The following is a 20432-nucleotide window of genomic DNA, read 5'->3' on the forward strand; positions in this document are numbered from 1 at the left end:
GTACATTGGCAAACTGACATGCACGAGTTTCAGCAAAGAATGCACAAGCATCCTATGAAAACCAGAAAAGATTTGCAGTGATCATCCATTGCTTATTAAGCGAGGTAAATATGTTACTGTAAATCAGCATGTCAAGCCTTCCAAACTGTAACCAACATTCAATCTTATCACTAGGTAGTGAACCATGCACAGATCTTTCACTACTTTAAGTAAAGTAAGAAACTTATTTCCTGGATTGGAGCATTTTTATTCAGGAGGCTTCAGCACTTCAGTGATCAATAATTGTCCACTGACCAGGTTTAATGTGTGCTGCAAAAAAAAAGAAAACAGTTTTTCTTTCAGAAACTAAAGAACTACCTAAGATCAGTTAGGCTTTGCCTCAGGACTTATATCCTGAGGCATAGAGTGTTATGCCATATGTAAGTATCTGAATTATAGTGTTAAATCAGTCTCCCCTGTGGAGGGTAAGAAATCAAACTGATGCATCTTGTTCAGATTACATTTAACACAGTTTAAGGATAATTTCACAGAATTTTGTTGTGTAATTACACAACTGACAGACCAATTTGTATGAAGCCCATAAAACCAGATAGTTGGTTATCATTTGTAGCTGGAATTAATCAGACAAGTCATACAAGTCATGGACAGATTTTCAGCAGAACATGCAGTATTTCAAAGCACAGAAATTAGTTCATCTCCAGTAGTGAAAAGGATGTTTTATATAATTATAATATTATTTTTAAAGGGCTTTATAAAATGAAAACAAGGATTATTTAGCAAAGTGCTACAAATGTAAAAACTGTGTATTACTGCTGTGTAGTAGTTAATGACCTGTAAATTTCTGAGTTTTGTGAAATTCATTTTGTAATTAAAAGAACTGAATGATAACATAGTGTGTCATTTAATCTTAGTTTTGAAAATGAAGTAAATAGGTTTGAAGAAATTGTAACATTTAAGAGATTTGTTATTTATGAATGAGTACAAGTGCTTTATTACTTCTTATATTTCCAAGAAACCTGGAAAGTGCAAAAAACCAACAAATAACTAAAAAATCTTCACAATGTCATAAAAAACAATACATAATTTTTTTCTATTTTATTGCAGATTTTCAATTGTTAAATCACAAATTATTCATACACAGGTATGTTAATAAAAATTAATCTTAAGTTAACATATTTGTTACCTTTTGGAAACATGACGTTCATTATTTGAAGGGTCAAGCATAGTTGATCGAGCAGAATCAAGCAACCCATTACCCATGAGTGCAGCTGGATGATGAGGATTAAATCCCGGTGGAGCAGCAAACATTAAACCTAAACAACAATAAAACATACTAAATTAGTTTTAAAGTAAGATAAAAAGTGAACACATGTTACATAAAAATGTAAATGTATTCATTTAGTGGACACTCAGCCAAAAGTTGGAAAAAGAAAAATCAAAAGAACGAAAAAGGATTTCGATGCTTGAAGTAAGAATAAATGTAAATAAAGTAAAAAACTCATGACTTTAAAAAATGAAATGAAAATTATAGATTTCTATGAATTACAGTACCAAGTACATGAATAAAATAAATATAGGTCTACAAAGATTACCCACATTGTAATAAGAAAACTCAGTGAAACTAATCATTTTATTAAAGATAATAAAGTCTATAATTAAAAATGTATTAATTGTATACATGTGTTTATTGTTCAAGAATATGCTGTCTAGCTCTAGTCTTGAAGAAAACATTCAAATTAGGAAAATCCAGATACTAATTGATTAAACAAGCAAAAAGCTAATTTCCACATAATCAATTTCTCCTAACAAGCAGATATTACTTAACATGTTGCAGACACCTAAAAAAAGAAGAGTTGTGATGTTAGTAAATCTTAATTGTTCAGACCCAATTTGATCAATTAATTAGTAAATATTAATTGTTCAGACCCAATATTATGATACTTTCAACTTCATGGGGCAGAAGTAAAAAGACAAGAAAATATCTACAGAAAATAAATTATTTAAAAATAAGTCAAAGTAAAAAAAAGAAAAAACAAAAAAAAACAGTTTAAATAATCCAATAATAGTTGAATTACTGAAAATAATGAGGTAATATCTACCAATTTTTTACGATTGAATCTGTTAATAAAATTAACTAAAACTGCAACTAACCTGATGGAGATGTATATAATGCTGGCATTGCATGTGACATAAAGGGAATTCCTTGAGAAGTAATAAGAGCAAGTTGTTGATTTGCTGCAACAGCTGCTGCCATGGCTGCTGCACTAAATCCTGGGTAATGCGGTGGGGGTGGTATCATTTCAGATGTTTCTATATTCATGGGCATAACATTAGGTCCTCCTAAGAAATAAAAAGATATATAAATTAAATTATGATTAAACACTACATATTCAAACATTAATTAAATAATTAAAAAAAGATTTATATTAGTGGAATTTAAAATATAATTTAACAGTGCAGAGGAATAATATGAATCTTAAAAAGATTAATTTCAGTAAAATTGTATATATAAAATAACAAAATTATATATAACAAAGAAAAGTTAAATAATGAAATAAATATCATAAACATGTAGTGATTGAAAATTGAAGTGATACTACTTTAATTAATAATATTTGTAAAATAATTATCAAAACACAATAACAAAATATCTTACAATCAACATATAGTAAGACAAAAAGAGTGAAAAATATAAATAAAGTATTTATACACTAATAATACAATTGAAAACATTACTAAAATTTACAGTAAAGAAATATTTAAACTAGCATACAAACATAATAAAATATTTACAAAATAAAATAAAAAATCTGTGTGGAGTTTATAAAATTAAATGTAATGATTGTGATGGTATTACAAGACCGGTATAGCGGATCTGAGTAATGGATTCTTACCAATTAAGAAAGTAGTAAAAAATATAATAATGGGAGGAATCCAGAAGGGGGCTGAAAGAAACCCCTTTAGTAAAGGTAACAGGTTCATTTAACAATTGTCTTTTGTTATACTGGCCACCAATGCACAGTGAACAAATGTTTTTACCATGAGAAGAGTTACCAGACCAAGGCAAGGAATGCGCAGGAATGAAAGGGCTCGGTCAATCATTCGCATGCTTCAAGTTGGGTCCAATCCGGTCCGGCAGGTACAGACGATAGGAGTATAAATACTCCTGGGAAGACCAGTTAAAAATCAATTCTGCGAACCAGTCTAGCGAGACGTTACGACATCAGTTCCGCAAGGAGAGTCTGCAGTGTAAGTCTGCAGGTGTGAGTCCACGATGTGAGTTCTGAGAATCAGTCTGCGACATGTCAGTCAGTGAAAATATTCTGTGAGGAGGTCAGTGAACTTTCGAAGTGAACTAATTTGACGCAACTAGGATAACATCACAAGTAATGGTTTGGTGAGTTAATGTAAGACTAAGGGAAAGAGATAATGTGCTTAATTTCATTCATAAACTGTTAGGGTAGTTTTATTTGTGAACAGCTAAGGTAAGGTATTTGTAGTGAAAGATATTTATACTTGACTTATCTATTGTACTATTGTTATTAATACAAGACTAATGGTTAAAAATGTTAAGCCTAGCGGTCATGCTCTATCTTTTCTCAATGGGACTGAATTCTGGTTTCATTACTTATTTATCTACTTATTTATCTTATTTATTACTTATTTATCTACCTGTAAGTAAACCCTGATGATTACTTTAAATTCTGTTTTGTATCTAATCACTGTTTATTGACATTTATGATTATTTGTTTGTTATTGGCATGTAATTTTATTATTGTGCCATTATTGTCATTATTCTAATTATTATGTCTTATTATTATTATTACTATTACTCTAATTATTATTGTGGTTCTAATCACTATGATTACTATACTCTTTTTATTTGTTACCATTGTCATTATTATTATTATTATTAATGATTTGCCTTGTTTTAGTTATGTTTTTAAACCAGTAAATTGTAGTTATATAAACATTCTCATTTGTCAATCTCTCAATATCCTGATCAAGCCATGAACAGCCATGACAGTATTTATGTAGAAAAAATAAATAGATCCTTTAAAACTAGATTTCTTGAACGTTATAGAAATTACAAAAATATTAAATTAGATATCAAATACGGCAGACTATCTAATAGTAAATAAACATTCTGTTTCTCATATTAATACAAATTTAGAAATATTAGAAATTAATAAAAATGACATAAAATGAAATACATTGGAAAAATATTAATAGAAAATATAAATAAAATTTCAATTTGATAAACCTCTCTCTCTTTTTTCTATTTAGCCTCCATAACCATCGTAAGGTATTACTTCAGAGGAAGAATGAAGATGATATGTATGAATGTAAATGAAATGTAGTCTTGCACAGTCTCAGATCAACCATTCCTGAGATGTGTGGTTAATTGAAAATCCAACCACCAAAGAACACCGGTATCCACAATCTAGTATTCAAATCTGTATAAAAATAATGCCCTTTACTAGGATTTGAACCTTAGAACCCTCGATTTTGAAATCAGCTGATTTGTGATAATAATTTCACCATTAGCCCAACCCGGTGAGTACGAGTACAATTTGATAAACCATCAGACAGTATTTGAGGGGACAGTCTTATAAAAACTGCAACAGATAGCTGCACTTGTGTAAATTAATATGCAATTTCCTTTATTTTAGTATTTTGATTTTACAATTTTTATTATTCAATAATGGAATTAAGTTAATCAAGATTGAGGATGCAGGATCCCATGAATGTACTTTCATGAAACATTAAGGGAAAATATATCTTATCTCCATATTTTGTATTAGGTGATTTCTTTTAATGGAATTTATAAATATATATATATATATTTTAATATTCAAATAATTCATTAATTATATTAATAATAATTTATAATTATATTATAATTAATCATTATATTGGCCACTATGTTAATAAAATTTAATATTATATGAAATATAAACCACCAAAACACAGTAATTGGATAAGGTAAACTTACCATATTAATTTCCAATAATAACTAGTTTTCATGGTATCCCACATCTTCAATTGGTATTAAATTTTACATCTATTACATTAAAACACATTCTTTTAATTGTTTGTCATATATTATATAATATAATCATATTATATGTAATTACAAATATATATATATATATATATGTATATACAGGTCTTCATCACTTCCACATACATATTGTTACCACATATATGCCTAATTTAATATCGACGGATGACAACAGTAGCAGCTCAGTTGTCAGCTGGAGCACAGTATACCTACGCACTGGTACAAGCGTCACTCCCGCCACGCAGATCATCGTGCATTTTTCCCAACATAGCAGCGCTGTGGCCCCACCACTCTCAGGCTCCATTAAAAGAGCGTGCACAAGAGTGAATTTTTAATTCATCATCAACCACCACCCGGAGAAGACCAAGAAGAAGAAGATGGAAGGAGATAGAAGAAGTTCCTTGGCCGCCTCAACATGGAACCTCCTGGCAGATGCCAACATCCCCACCAGAGCAGCAGGCTTGGCCGGCCTGCTGAGGGAGCCACTGGACATGGACACTACCTTCCCGCTCCAACTCGCCAGGCTTCAATTGCCCTGGCCAACGGATTCAGCAGCAGGGGCCGACCAAGCGTTGGATCACTTGGGAGAACTGCCTTGTCCAAGCCAACAAAAGACGACCAACGCCAACCCACCTGCCATACTGTAATGGGGATCCAACTGCCGCTGAAGGGAAGCCTGGTCTCATTTCAATGGACAAGCTGCAACTTCCCGACATCGCCAGAGAACAGCTTCCAAACTCAACAAAGTTAACACAAAAAATGGCACTTTTCAGGGCTACCACAAGGTTATTAAGTGCCACGTGCCGTTGAACTCATTCGGCAACAGTATACAAAAAGCAAAGTAAAATTTTTAAATAAAAATTAACATATTTTTAATTTTCTCCATTTTAAAAACTTGCCTGGATGTTGTAGCTCATCAGTTTCTTCATTATTATTATTTTCAGGCTTTACCATAACATTTGGAATTGCTCCAGGACTATGCTTAGCTATATGAGGCCTAAGCCTTTCCAATTCAGAAAATGCCTATAAACAACAAAAATAAAACAACAATATTTATAATAAATATAAACAACAAAAATAAAATTAATTTCAGCATAAATTTTCCAACTTAATATTGATGAAGTATATTTACTTCATAAGCCTAATAGATCTGTGGATATTTCTTAGGTCCTTACAGTAGGTTTGACTAAGTTTCCTTCATACTTTTTACAAAGATATGAAAGGTTTTTCAATTTTTGAAAATCTTTCTGAATAATTAGGATTTTTATGTTGTGGTCCAAAATCTGAAGATTTGCAAAATAGTTCTTTTCCCTAAATATCTAATCAATAAAAAATAGTTTTTTTTAAAATTCATATCTAGATTTTACTTTTATTAATATTTTATACAAAAAAAGAGTGCATTGAAATTATAGTATATATAATAACTAAATTTATTACAATAATTTCATAGTCTAGAAAAGATTTTTAATAATTTTTTTTTTTATCAGAGAAAAATCGTAATAGCATACATGAAACAACTGAAAGAGCAGGTACAATAACTCAGTGAGGATGATTGATCCCATCCAAAAAGGAAAAAAAACTTTAACCTAATTTTAGAAGTGCAGACGTTTTATAAAATAAATGCACTGTTAATTTTAAGAAATATAACTTTTAGAATATGTTTGAAAATCTGGAAATATTTTCACTCAAAAACAGAACACTGGGAAAGCTTCATTTTTACTATGGAAAAATTGAATGGAAAACACTTTAAATAATTGACTTTAAATACCTGACTAGGATATAATGCTTCATAGCTTATTTCCAAAACTATACAAGTTGTAAGTCAGACCAAATATATTTATGTAACTACAACAGCATTCAAATATTAAAATAATATTCTTTTTAATGCATTGTAGATTGCTTTTACTTTATGTAATGGTACCGTATCACTAAAACTTAATAATAATGATGAAGCTAAGATAAACTGTATCATTACAACCGGCTGGTTCACAACATCAGGTAAATCTGATGGATAACATCAGGAATATCTCAGGGAGTATCATCTTAGAAAATGAAGCTTACAGAGTAACAATAAATGTAAATAATCAAAATTACAATAAACAAACTGATTCCCATAAATCACCAAAGCATACTGTTGGCAGCATTAGTGATAAGCTATTTGATAGCGCTAAACTGGCTGGACAGTAACTTTTGCTTCCAGAGCCCATAAGTCCTGAAATATATTGTAACAGAAAAATCAGCTGATTGCAGTATGAGAACATTTTGAAGTAATCTTTTAAAATAATTTATTTACACAATCTGACTTGGTGTGTCATTAAAATCTAAAAATTATATATATTTAAAAAATGTGTTCTAATTTAATTATGATTAGTAACACTGGGAAACAAAAAATAATTTTTATCGCCTCCATAAGAAAAATATGTGATTCTGATAGCATTTTTTCTCCTGAATTCAAATATGACATCAGCTTTTCCCCACCATGCAAGGTTTCTGAGAGACAGACATTTATAATTTCAAACATTTTAATACTTTCTGCATTCTTAACTACACAATATTCAAACATCTGACTCACCTAGATAGTAAGAAATTACAATTTTCTGCCATATTTTGCCTGTGGAGCATCCCTCTTGATCATCCAACAATAACCAGCCAGAATATTAGGATCCCATTTGCCTTGATACCTCTTTACCATAGCTGAAATCTCCTGATGAAAGTGTTCTCTTTGCTCATTACTCACTGCACCAAGATTTACCGGGAAGAAATCTAGGTGCGACTGCATGAAGTGTACTTTTAAGGACATATTACAACCCAAATTTTTGTAAGATGTTATATGATCGTTGCCAATATCATGGTAATTTTCCGCCTTTCAATTTCCCAATAAACTCTGAGTAACATTTTTGAATGCTTGCCAAGCTGCTTTCTCCAGTGGATTCAATAGTTCCTCAAACTTTTCATCATGCATTAGTGATCGTACTTGTGGACCTACAAATATTTCTTCTTTAATTTTTGCATCACTAATTTTAGGAAACTTCTGTTTTAAGTACATGAAACCAGAAGTATTGTACATGGCCTTGACAAAATTCTTCACTAATCCTAGTTTGATACGTAACAGAGGTAGATACATTTTTAGGATTACATAATGGGTCACATTTCACATTTTTCTGTTGAGGAAAGAGTGATTCATGTTTAGGCCATTCTTTTCTAATGAAATGGTTTTTTCTGTCCCTACTATCCCATTCACACAAAAAAAACAACAGTGGTTTATGTAACCAAGCTGCAGACCAAGAATAAGTGCAATTACCTTCAAATCACTACAAATATTCCATTCAATCACTGCATATTGAAGCTTTTACGATATAAAGTTTTCATATGTTTCTTTCATACTAGCAGAGTGAGCCACAGGTACTGATGGGAATTTATTGGCATTATTCAGAAGTACAGCTTTTAAACTAACCTTAGAGGAATCAATAAACAAGCACCATTCTGTTGGGTTATGTTCATTACAAAGTGTCTCCATAAGATTACAAGAAATGTCATTACAAAACACTAAGCCATTTTCTTCAGAAAAATAGTCTTTAAATTCAGAATGACAATTATAATAAGTATATATCTTTGTATTCTTTTGAAGAAGATTCCATCCTTTTAGCCAGGAAGCAAGCATTTCAGACTGTTTTTTTGGATAACTTTAAATATCGTATGAGATCGTTAAGATTTTCTTGAGTCAGTAGGTGAGGCTCAGATGAACTGCTTTGTTCAAAAGTTGTATGACCAGAATCTGATTAATTTTCTTCCTTACTTCCTTACTGTGGAACTGGTCTTATTGCAGACTGTAAGTTAGGGTACACCACTGTATGTTTTGATTTTGACGTAATCCCGTTAATGTTTGTTAAGCAGAAATAACAGTCAGAAGGGGATCTTAGAGTTCTCTCCAAATCATAGGGCATAGCAAATGGCATGCGGTGTGTGCCATTTTTCCATGCAGTGAGAAACCTAGAACACGATAAACAACAGATATGTGAAGCCCAGGTCCTTGCTTGGTTCCCGACTTTACACCCAAAATAAAGTTCATAACACTTTTTTAGTAATGGAGTAAGGTTTTTACCTTTGGGACTTGAGCATCACTTCACAACAAAAATAGTTCTCTATTAAACTCTAGGCATTTTGTAACTAACAACTAATTAAAAGAAAGAAAGTTGTAAATATGTAATACACAATAATTCAGACATACAAACTCACAATGATGTGTTTACTGGTTCACTACTATCTCACAATTGGCATCGTTCTGATGAATGTGTGCTACACTAGATCATGTTTGTACATGTCTGAACCTGCACAACAGTACCAACACTACCCTTTGAGTTAGCTCATTTGGTTCCATCATATTTACAACACTCTAGGAGCTTTTACTTGACAATGGACAAATGGATGAAAAAACATTTTAAAATAATTTTAAAAATTAAAATAAAAAAAGTTGTGGGTGATGGAGAAATTCCGAATACATATTTGCATAAACTGGATTAGTGCATTTTATTTTTAGTTATATTTGGAAATGAACCATTTTACATATAAATAACAGGAATTTCTTTAGATCATTACCTTAAAATTTTAACCATATTCATAATTACTCATGCTTCCCTTTTTTTTATTAGTATCTACACTTCATTACTTCTATTTAATAGAAAAATTCATTATTTTGTCATAACATCCTTTTTATGAATTGTGAAGATGAAGGAAATCACCTTTAACGTTTAGGTTAAAAAAAAAAGATTTTTTCATTTATTGTATTTAATGCAGTGTAAGTGTATAATAAAAATGTGTTAATAATTTTTTTTTTTGAACCACTACAAGTTAAAAAATAAATATCAGACGGAAGTAAAAAAAATTAATAAATAATTTTTAAAAAAAAGGGCAGTAAAAAGAGTTTAATGAATTACCATTACTTGTGTTTATTCTTAATAAACAATTATAAATAACAATTTTGAAATAAGAAACATTGAATTTTTAAAAATTTGTTTGAAGATTATATTGCCTCAAAAGAGGTTATATAGCCAATTTCAATTCAGTCTTATCCAATCTCAGGCAATGATATACCAAGATATTTGCTATTAATTGAATCTCAGGAGACAAAATTACAAGAAAAACAGAAGTCAAATCCAGATAAAAAACCTTTCTTCAACTGGATTCTGCAACATCATAAAATAATGGTAGCAACCACTCACATAACTGCTAGTTGCATGATTTATAATATCACATCATTCTTACAAACTAGTTTTACTAAGAAATTTACCTGATTGCATGCATTACAGTGATAATGTTCCTTCCTTTTCAGCTTACAAAAAGGTCTACTGCAAGAAGTGTCAGGACCATAACGTTCATGGCGCTCTACGCTCATCCATTCCGGAAGGACTGCTTCATTTGTTGGCTCAGATTTTACTATTATATCTGTATGAAAAATAAGACGTATAAGTACAGACTCAACACATATAAAATAGAATAGAATATTGCAAGTAAAAATAAAATTTTCACTGTATTTATATACATCAATTGCAGTTAGACATTTGTTTAAGTTAATTTATACAAATAAAATATATTTATGCAAAAAAAGATGAAAGACATTCATAACTGCATAATTGCAGTAAATACAACATCGTATATTGAATTAAAAAAATATCACTTAAATATGGTTCCTCAAATAATCATTTTAATTTTTATATTTTACTGCCTCACGACATAGTTTAATTATTATATAACAATAAAATCGGTCTACTTGAACCAGTCTGTCATATAAATCATTCTTGAGACTATGAAGCAATGATTTAATAGACAATTTAAATTATAAGTTAAAAATGCAACATTTATTTTTAAATTTCTTATCTTATTTTATCATTTCTTAAAATTAACAGAAAACTTAATTATAAAAGAAAACTAAATTTATCGGATTACTGTGATTAGCTAATAAATGGAATTATATTTCAAAATTATACCTATATTTAATACACTAAAACTTGAGTTTTGATGTACTTTGGTAAAATACACAAAACTACAAAATAAATAAGATACCATTAAAATAAGTTTCCAGTTTTCTGGATAACACCAGAAACACACAGTTTAGCACATAGCTAATTTTAATAACCAAAAAGAAGGTTACATCTGGCCAGATATTTTCTTCTTTCTTTTTTCTAAAAGTCTGACAAATTTCAACTGACCATCAATTGCAAGAAACATTATCAGTCATACATTTGCTTGTTGTAACCCAGTGGCGGCTTGCATATAGGTACTGTGGAACTGCACCACCCCTATTTCCACTTGTTATTATCGATAACATTTAACATGAGTTCTTTTTTCTTTCTTTCTTTATACTTATACGATATATAATCCTTAAGCTTAATGTCAGTAGCCATACCCCAGTTTATGAAAAGACACAAAAATCTTTGTATGGAACTGTGTGCTTCACAGTTCCAGTGGCGTGGTATTTGGCTGTTGTGCGCATGCACACATAAGAAGCTGCACACAAGGTTGTGAAGGAAAGAGCACTGTCGCTCCCACAGTGCCGACCCTGGCTCACTGGTGGAAGGTAATTTTTTTTTTACTCCATGTGTGTTGTGCTTAAAAACCGTGTACCATATTCTTGAATGTGATAAAACATAGAATTAAATTATTATCCTGCTTCCAGCTATTCTACTTGATTCACCTTTTTTTTCGGTTTTTTTATTTTACAGAAAACTTTAGCCATGGCCTTGCATCCCTAAGAAATAATTTATGTGACTGTAAGTGAACTTCAACAGCTTAAGTTTTCACAGCTGTCTCTCCATGAGAAAGTTACAGTTAAGAAAAGAAGTTGTTCAACACCTGATGTTCTTATATTTCAGCCAGGCATAAACAACAAGAAATATATTCGTAGCTTTAATTCTGAATGATACCAACGGTAAAGTTGGCTTTGTGGCTGTGAAGTAAAAAGTGCACTGTTTTGCTTTTCATGTTTGCTGTTTGAGGTGATGTAAAGTGAATGAAAAATGGTTTTATAAATATACACAAAATGAAAATAAAAACTTTATAATGTAGTTTCACTGTTGCTTTTATGAACCAAGTATTAAGGAGAAACTTAATGAGGTATACATACTCAATCAATGAGAACAATATAAAGATTAAAAAGAACTGTGAAATTTTGTCCAAAATTATAGACAGCATTTTTTTTTGTGGAAACTTTGAAACTCCCTTACGTGGACATGATGAAAAAGACGATTCAGTAAATCTAGGGATATTCAGAGGATTCGTAAATTTTGCATCTAAATTAGATTCAGATTTGAAGAATCACTTAGAAATCAGTGAAGTTTTCAAAGGTGTGTCTAAGACCATTCAGAATGAGAAACTTGACTGCCTGCTACAAATTTATCATGAGAAGATACGAACAGAAATTAGAAAAGCTTCCTTTGTAGCTGTCATGGCTGATAACAAACACAACAGAAGTTTCAGAACACATTCAATTGGTCCTTGTTCTATAATTCGTATTGACTGGAGAGATATTTGAGCATTTTTGAGGATTCTTTATTCCAGAAAATCAAACTGCAGATGGCATATCAAAACACGTTTTAGAACAATTGGACATAATTCTTCAAGGAAATGGACAAAAACTGATAGCTCAAGACATTTGATGGTGCAAAAAAGCAGTTCAAACAAAAATAAAAGCAGTTTATAGTAATGCACATTTCATTCACTGTTATGCACATCAATTTAATTTAATAATGAGAAAAGCTGCAAGTATTACATGAAATGCAAGAATATTTTTCCCTAACATTCTGGATATTCAACATTCTTCTCAAGATCACCGCAATGTCTGTCCATTCACAAGAAGCATATGGACGTCAGCATTCCACATCCACCTTTACAAGGTGGAACTTCATCATACAGACCATAAAAACAAGTTCATGAAAATTTGCAACCTTTAAAAAAGTGCCTTACTGAAATTCAGTCAACATCAAGTGCAGATCAAACCACTGCAGAAGCAACAGGAATTTTAAAATACCTGAATGATGATAATTTCAAGTTTTGGTTACAGCTTTTTCTTCAGATTATGCCTCATGTTGAAATAATTTACAACCAAATGCAATCTCGAGAAATTAGTGTGTTTAAAGTTAATGAATATACAACAAATTTCAAAACAGGTATTTTAGAATTAAGAAACTCAAAGTACTGTGAGAATCATTCAAAGACACTCATGGCAGAAGCTAACGAAGTGTGTGACTGTATATGTGTTGATATAATGGAAAAATATTCTTACACTAAACATTTAGTAGCTACTAAATTGTTCAACAAGAAATGCTTCACTAGTTTTAAGAATGAACATCCTACAGAAGAGATACTAACCACTGAAGCATATCCCATGATCAACAAATAAAAACTTGAAACTAAACTAAAAGTATTCTATTGTATGTGTGATATTGATGAATACTGCAAATTAACTAAGCTGCTGAAATTTATCTTGGAAAATAATCTAGATGATGTTCTTAGTGAAATTACGAAACTGATAAAGATCCTCTTGACAGTTCCCATGACTACATCATAAGCAGAACACTGCTTTTCAACATTGAAAAGAATAAAAACTTTTCTAAGAAACACTATGAATTCGGAAATGCTAAATGCTCTTGCAGTGCTTTCAATGGAGGAAAATTTCCTCAGTTGTCATCCAGAAATCAAGAAGAAAATTACCATTCTTTTTGTGCAAATTAAAACAAGAATGGATTTCATTTTTAAATGAACAGATCAAGCTTGAACTGTAACAATTTAGGTTAAAGTAAGTAAAAAATTTTTGATTTTGTTCTTTTGGGATTTTATCAAGTTTCTAAATAAATTTTATTTTTATACATGTTTGTTTCCTTTTACACAATTTTAAAACAAAGGCTAAACATTTTCTGGAGCAGCACCCCCTTTAGCTACAAGCCACCACTGTTGTAACCAATTAAAAAATCAAGTATTAACAAACTAAAGTCAAAAATCATTTAGGATAAAACAAAAGAAAAAAAATTGTAAAAAGAAAACAAAATGATTGTGATTCAATTAATGTCTTTAAGTAACAAAAGCACAGTGACCACACAAAAATACTAAATGCAATTAAATTAAATAATTTTAATTTAATTTGTTGCCTTATAATAAATAATATAGTAATTATTTTATCAAATAATATATATATATATATTTTACCAAATCATAAACAAACTAACGTAATCATAAATTTCAGATTTTTAAAAATAATGTTTAAGTACACAATAAATTATAGCAATAATCATACTTTAAAATACTCTTTTACAGTTGAAAATTAAAAAATGTATCTCATGTAGCCCAAATTCCATTAGAGAATCACTATGCATACAAGCTAAAAAGTAAACTAGAAAAATATTGAATTTAAATGATAGAAAAGAAGGTGCAAGAAAAGAGGGGTATGTGCAAGACCCACCTGAGCCAGGGGACGAAGGGGAAGAACTCCTAATATTTGACAAGCCACAGAGAGGGTAGAAAGTGCCTGAAGCCTTCACCACTTAAAAACAAAAAAGAAATAATACTTTACTTCATTATCATATGAGCAGTTGCAATAATTACAAAAGATTCAATTATTTATTATTTTTTTTTTATAAACAGACAGACAAATTTAAAAATGCAGTATTTTTTAATTTTACATTTCAATACTACTTAAAACTTATGCAAATAATATAATATAATATATATATATATATATATACACACACACACACACACACACACACACACACACTCTCTCTCTCTCTCTATCACTATTAATGGTACTACTTCTAAGTGAAAAAATTTAATTAAGGTTTTCCAGCTGACATCAGCTCCAATAGATATTGAATTCTTTTGAGATATAAATTATGTAATTAAAAATAAGCAAAACAGATTTATGTAATACACACATGTAAGTGTATTTTAACAAAAAAAAAAAAAAAATACTATTGTACTGTAGTGTATTACAGTTATTAAAGTTAAATAATAAAGACAACTAAACTTTTCACCACAAAATCAGCTGATTTTCAAAATCAAGAGTTCTAAGGTTCGAGTCCTTGTAAAGGCAGTTGCTTTTATATGGATTTAAATGTTAGACTGTGGATACTAGTGTTCTTTAGCGGTTGGGTTTCAATTAACCACAAGTCTCAGGGAGTGGTCAACCTGAGTTTGTTCCGGACTACATGTTTACCAGTACATTTACACTTACATCTGCAGCTATGTCAGGCCTAGCAAGCCATTACCTAGACACACACGCACACCCAGCCTGGCAGAAAATTGATTGAAGTTTAATAATAAAGACAAAATAGGATTTTTAGTTACTTATCCATAAATATTATAATTTTTTTATTCATTAATATTTTGCAAGCAAATAAAGCAAACAAAAAATGTTTATGCTGTAGATTGAAAACATACAGTTTATTCCAGCTAATAGAAATCCTCATTGTTGATGTTTTAAAATTTCATTAAATCCTTATTCAGATATATTTTCTTTCTGTCAATTAACTTTAGACCTTCTTCATCTTAAATTATTTTTTGTGAGGTTGTACCTTTGTTCCTATACCACACCTTACTATAACCAATCGTCATTATTCAATACCCTTTCAATGATGTGTAAGAGTGAGACTTGATGATTATTTCATTAATATAACTTATTAAGAGATATAGTTTACGTTTTTGCTCAAAAATCAGTCTACAAGCAATAATAAGTTGCTGTAAGTTTCTAATAGCCTTTGTCTGTTCTTCATTCTATTATAACCGACAATGAGTACTCTACATTTTTATTCTCCTAATATTATTTTTTTTATAATACAGAATTCATAAATGAGACTGAAATTTAACTTACTATGACAGAGATAGAAACTAAAGACAAAGGCAAAGATGGATTGCAAATCTATTTTTCTACATATTTCACACAGCTAGTTTAATTTTTTGCAGCAATATTCTTGATCTGACTTTTTTATCGAGTAGTAAAAACATTTGGGATAAGCCTCTCTCTAATTGTTTTGTGAAAGCTGTACATTAAATATAAACAAAATTAACTGCATTTCAATCAATGATCTTGGAATTCTGATATGCAACAAAATAGAAATTGTTAATACTATTTTAATTTTTAATAAAATTTTCCTAGAATTTTTTAAGAGAAATTAAATGAATATTATTACATAAAATTAACAAATATTTAACTTACAGGTGTATCAGGAAAAATCATACCAACTTTGTTATCAAATGTAATACAAAATACAAATGTTTTAAGAATAAAATGCAAGATAATATTGTCACTAATCACCCTCTACATTAAATCCAGATATTAAGAACAGTAATTATTTTAATGATAAAATCAATTCTAAGTTACACATAATAATACAAATTTTCTTTTTAACATTGAAAAGTAAAATACAATGGAGATGTGAAGGAAACAAATGTACATGCAGTCATGCTTAACTTATATGCAGTTCTGCTAAAACTAGACATTATAGCAAAAAACTATCATGCTTATTTTTAAAAATGTTTATGAGAAAACAGGATGAAAGAAGAAAACTAAATATTGCCAATGAAAGGAATAAGTTAACTTAACTCCATACCTTAACTAATGCATAGTAATGCATTATTTTCCAAGGAAATTAATAAGATAAAACATGCTGTTTAGCATGTTTTATCACCTCAGTAACAAATGATTGTGAATTGTTTATTTACAAAATTAAAACCTCAATATAAATTATCATTTGTAATATAATTAAAAAATAATTAGTTATCCAATTTTCAACTGAGTTTATAGCATTTTTATAATTAAATTTAAATAATTAATAATTTCTAGGCAAGATGTAATATAATTATTCAAGTCAATTGTCTGCATGCTATATGTAGCAGGATATGTAGCCCACTAAGAGTAACATATTTAATCATATTAAGTAATGTTTATTTAGCATAGTTCTTATATTTAAGTAATTCAAACTATATTTTCATTTTCCAACAACAGTTTACAATCAGGATAATAAATGAATATATTTCAGCAAGTAGGCAACCTTCTCCAGCATTGTTCATTTAAATATACCACCAACCAGATTTAACAATACTGTATTTCACTTGCTTTGTTAATATTATAGTAACCGTGCAAATCTTATCGTTTGCCTCATTATATTTCTCTTATTCTTCCATTATAGGTTTAATAACTCTCCTGTATACTTATCTGTCTTTCCATTTTTCCACTTACATCACCTGTTACTTTCTATTTTCCTGTTGTCTATTCAGTTTCTTTTCTCTATTTTGCCCAGGGAATAATATGTTCTTTTTGCTATTACGTTTCCTTCTACCATTTTACATTTCCTTACCCATTTTGTTCTTTCAGCTATTGTTCATCTTACTTTATTTCCATTGTTTCAACTTTGCTCTCAGATTTCTTTCTCATGTCTAGATTTCTGCTAAAATTTTTCAATTGCAGATTATGTCACACTAAGTTTAACATAATTATAACTACTAACCATTTTACAATATGTAGTAAAATTTATTTCATATTAATGTTTTGCCAATGTAAAACTCTACACTTATTTTAGTTTCCCTGTTTATTTACTAGCCAACTTTTTCAACTTATGCTGTGCAGTTTAAGTATACTTATACATGACAAACTGTTCCATTAGTTCTATCATTAGCATTGCTATCCAGTTCCTTCTCTTTCTCTTTTGGGATTTAAATTTCAACCATGTTTATTAATTATCTTTAATACATATCCAGTGCTTACAGCTCTCTAGCCTTCAAGTTTTGCTCAAAATTGCAGGATTAAGTGTCATAGAAGTTATATGGTCTGGAAAGAGCACAGGTTTTTCTATAACAACAAATATGAGGGGTTTGGTTTTTCTATCATTGTTCTACTTCTTCCTTTTATTTTTTAAGTCATTAGAGTTTTTCTGCAGTAGAAATGTAGTTGATGGATCTTGTACACCACCTGGTTGATTTACTGGTAAACTTGTCATCGCAAATCAGCTGATTTCAAAGTTGAGAGTTCTAAGATTCAAAACCTACTAAAGGCAGTTTACTTTCATATGGATTTGAATACTAGATTGTGGATACCAGAGTTCTTTAGTGGTTGAATTTCAATTGGTGGTTGGTTTCAATTAACTGCACATCTCAGGAATGATCGACCTGAGACTGTACAAGATTACACTTCATTTACATTCATACATATCATCTTCATTCATCCTCTGAAGTAATACCATACAGTGGTTCTGGAGGCTAAACAGAAAAAGAAGGATCTTATACAGTCCTATGTGCCACACCTAAACCATAAAATCAATGTAGTGCTATAAGTGATTATATAATCCCCTTAATCAATTATCATTGGCATTATGTTTTTGCTGAAGACAAAGGAGTTTGACATGCTCTTTTGTGCATTTTACTAGGTTTTGTATTTTTTCAAATATTTTCAGTTTTACAATTTTTTTATTTTGCAAGACAAACATCACATTTAAATTTTTTTTTCTTTTGAGGTATGGCTAATTTCATTTTTTAATTATTTTTTGTCAATTTTATTCCCATTACAACCTTCGAAACTGATAAACACAATCCATTTTTATAAAATTCATACATGAAAATTTGCCTATTTTTTATCATGATAAGTGGTAACTAAGTTTTTAAATATAGGATATATATTTAAAAACTTATATTATGGGAATTTATATTTTTTTACAATTTAGATTCTCCTAACAGATTTTACTAGAATATTTTGCAGTTCGGGAGACAAACTGAAATTTGGATCTTAATACCACTTAGAACATAAGCTTAATTTTTTTCAGTTATGGCTGAAGAAAACATACACATCTAGAAACATTAAATTAAAGTCTGACAGTTTTATTCCCAGTATTTATTTTAAGATGGTGAATCACATTGCAAAGACCTATTAGATAGATCTAAGTAATAGTGGTGTTAACACCTGAAACGTGAAAAGACCTTCAATTCCTGAGCCATCATTGATCTACAGTTAGACACAGCATTTTCATTTTGTAATTTTCTAAACTTTTAGTAACGTAATTATATGTACAATTATACAAACAGCATTTCATGTTAATTAACAAAATAACCTGACTGGCACAAAAGTATTGGTTTCCATCATATAGGGCCAGAAAAAAATTAAAGAGAGTTGGATGTATGAAGCTGCACTACCTAATGCTTTAAACTAATATTTATTTTGAAATATTCTGTTTTAACATAGATTTCATATTTAACAATAAAATAACATTTATAGAATCAAAAGTATTACAGAATGGGTGCATATAAATTAAACCCAAACAGAGAATAGTCTTTTACAATAATAATTAACTTTTAACAAAATAACAGTTAACTGTGTACTAAAGTAAATTTATTACAATAAAAAAATTAAATTTTATTTAACTTAAAATTGTGGCAACCACTTAAGAAATTATTCATCATCAGCTACAACTCCTCAATAAAAATTACTAAAAACTACTAAGAGTAATGAACACATTACCCTATTAATTTATTACTAATTCATGAACAAACACTCTGTGATAAATCTTCACTTTTAATTCATGAGGTATATTCTGTCAATCTGTGAGAAACACCTATAAGACTGCTGGACAAATGTAATGCAGATTGTGGGAATAATATACAGTAGTTTACTGTGTTGGTAACAACGTCAGTTCTGCAAGCAGTTAATGTTTATTTTTATTAGCATTGACCAGCAACTTTTGCATAAGTTATGGATTTAACAGATAACCCCACTAGGATATTTTTCTCAAAATCCTTCACTATATTAAAAGATTATATGAAATAGGGCTCCCCGTAGGAATTACAGTGAGTTAATTAGATATTTCACAAGCAAAAAAAAACCCACAACCAGAAACAATATTTATATTCAGATATTTGGCCACTTCTTTTATATCATATGGTAAAAACTTAAAAACATTCTGTAGCTAAGTAAGGTTTTATCTGCACTATCCAATATTTATTATTAATATTAGAATTACACAAAATTGAAATAAACAAAACAATCCATCTGAAAATTATACACACTACATTATAATATTACATACACTCACTACAGTGTTCAGTCCAAACTGTGTAGTTTATACTACAAATTATAGATCCCACTTCACAAACAACACATAAGTACAACATGCATAACTTATGCACAGAATCTGCTCAGCAAAAAGAATGATTTTATAATAATTTTTACCTCCTCATAAATATGAAAAAAAAAAAGTTTTTACATAAAAAGATATTTGTTACTGGTTATTTAATACATAACCTATAGATAATACTTAGAAAAAATAAGACAATGATGTTTGCCATTGTTTCAGATCTGTTATAGAAATTAGTATACTCACTCTCACTTTTTTTG

The 20432-nt window shown here is 29.7% G+C and overlaps 1 protein-coding gene across 4 annotated transcripts in view; it reads right to left on the bottom strand.

The window, feature by feature from the left end:
• The window catches only part of LOC142331110 (zinc finger protein castor homolog 1-like), a 336060-nt gene that overhangs the window by 14902 nt on the left and 300726 nt on the right, over window positions 1–20432 (bottom strand). For all 4 annotated transcript variants that reach the window (XM_075376798.1, XM_075376790.1, XM_075376803.1 and 1 more), the window contains 5 exons: window positions 14517–14597; window positions 10353–10507; window positions 5965–6088; window positions 2152–2340; window positions 1184–1313 (listed from right to left, as the gene is read on the bottom strand). In XM_075376798.1, coding sequence (XP_075232913.1) covers window positions 1184–1313; window positions 2152–2340; window positions 5965–6088; window positions 10353–10507; window positions 14517–14597 — 679 coding nt within the window. The remainder of the gene's footprint in view (window positions 1–1183; window positions 1314–2151; window positions 2341–5964; window positions 6089–10352; window positions 10508–14516; window positions 14598–20432) is intronic.

Source organism: Lycorma delicatula, chromosome 1 (assembly GCF_047948215.1).
Source record: "Lycorma delicatula isolate Av1 chromosome 1, ASM4794821v1, whole genome shotgun sequence".
NCBI lineage: Eukaryota > Metazoa > Arthropoda > Insecta > Hemiptera > Fulgoridae > Lycorma > Lycorma delicatula.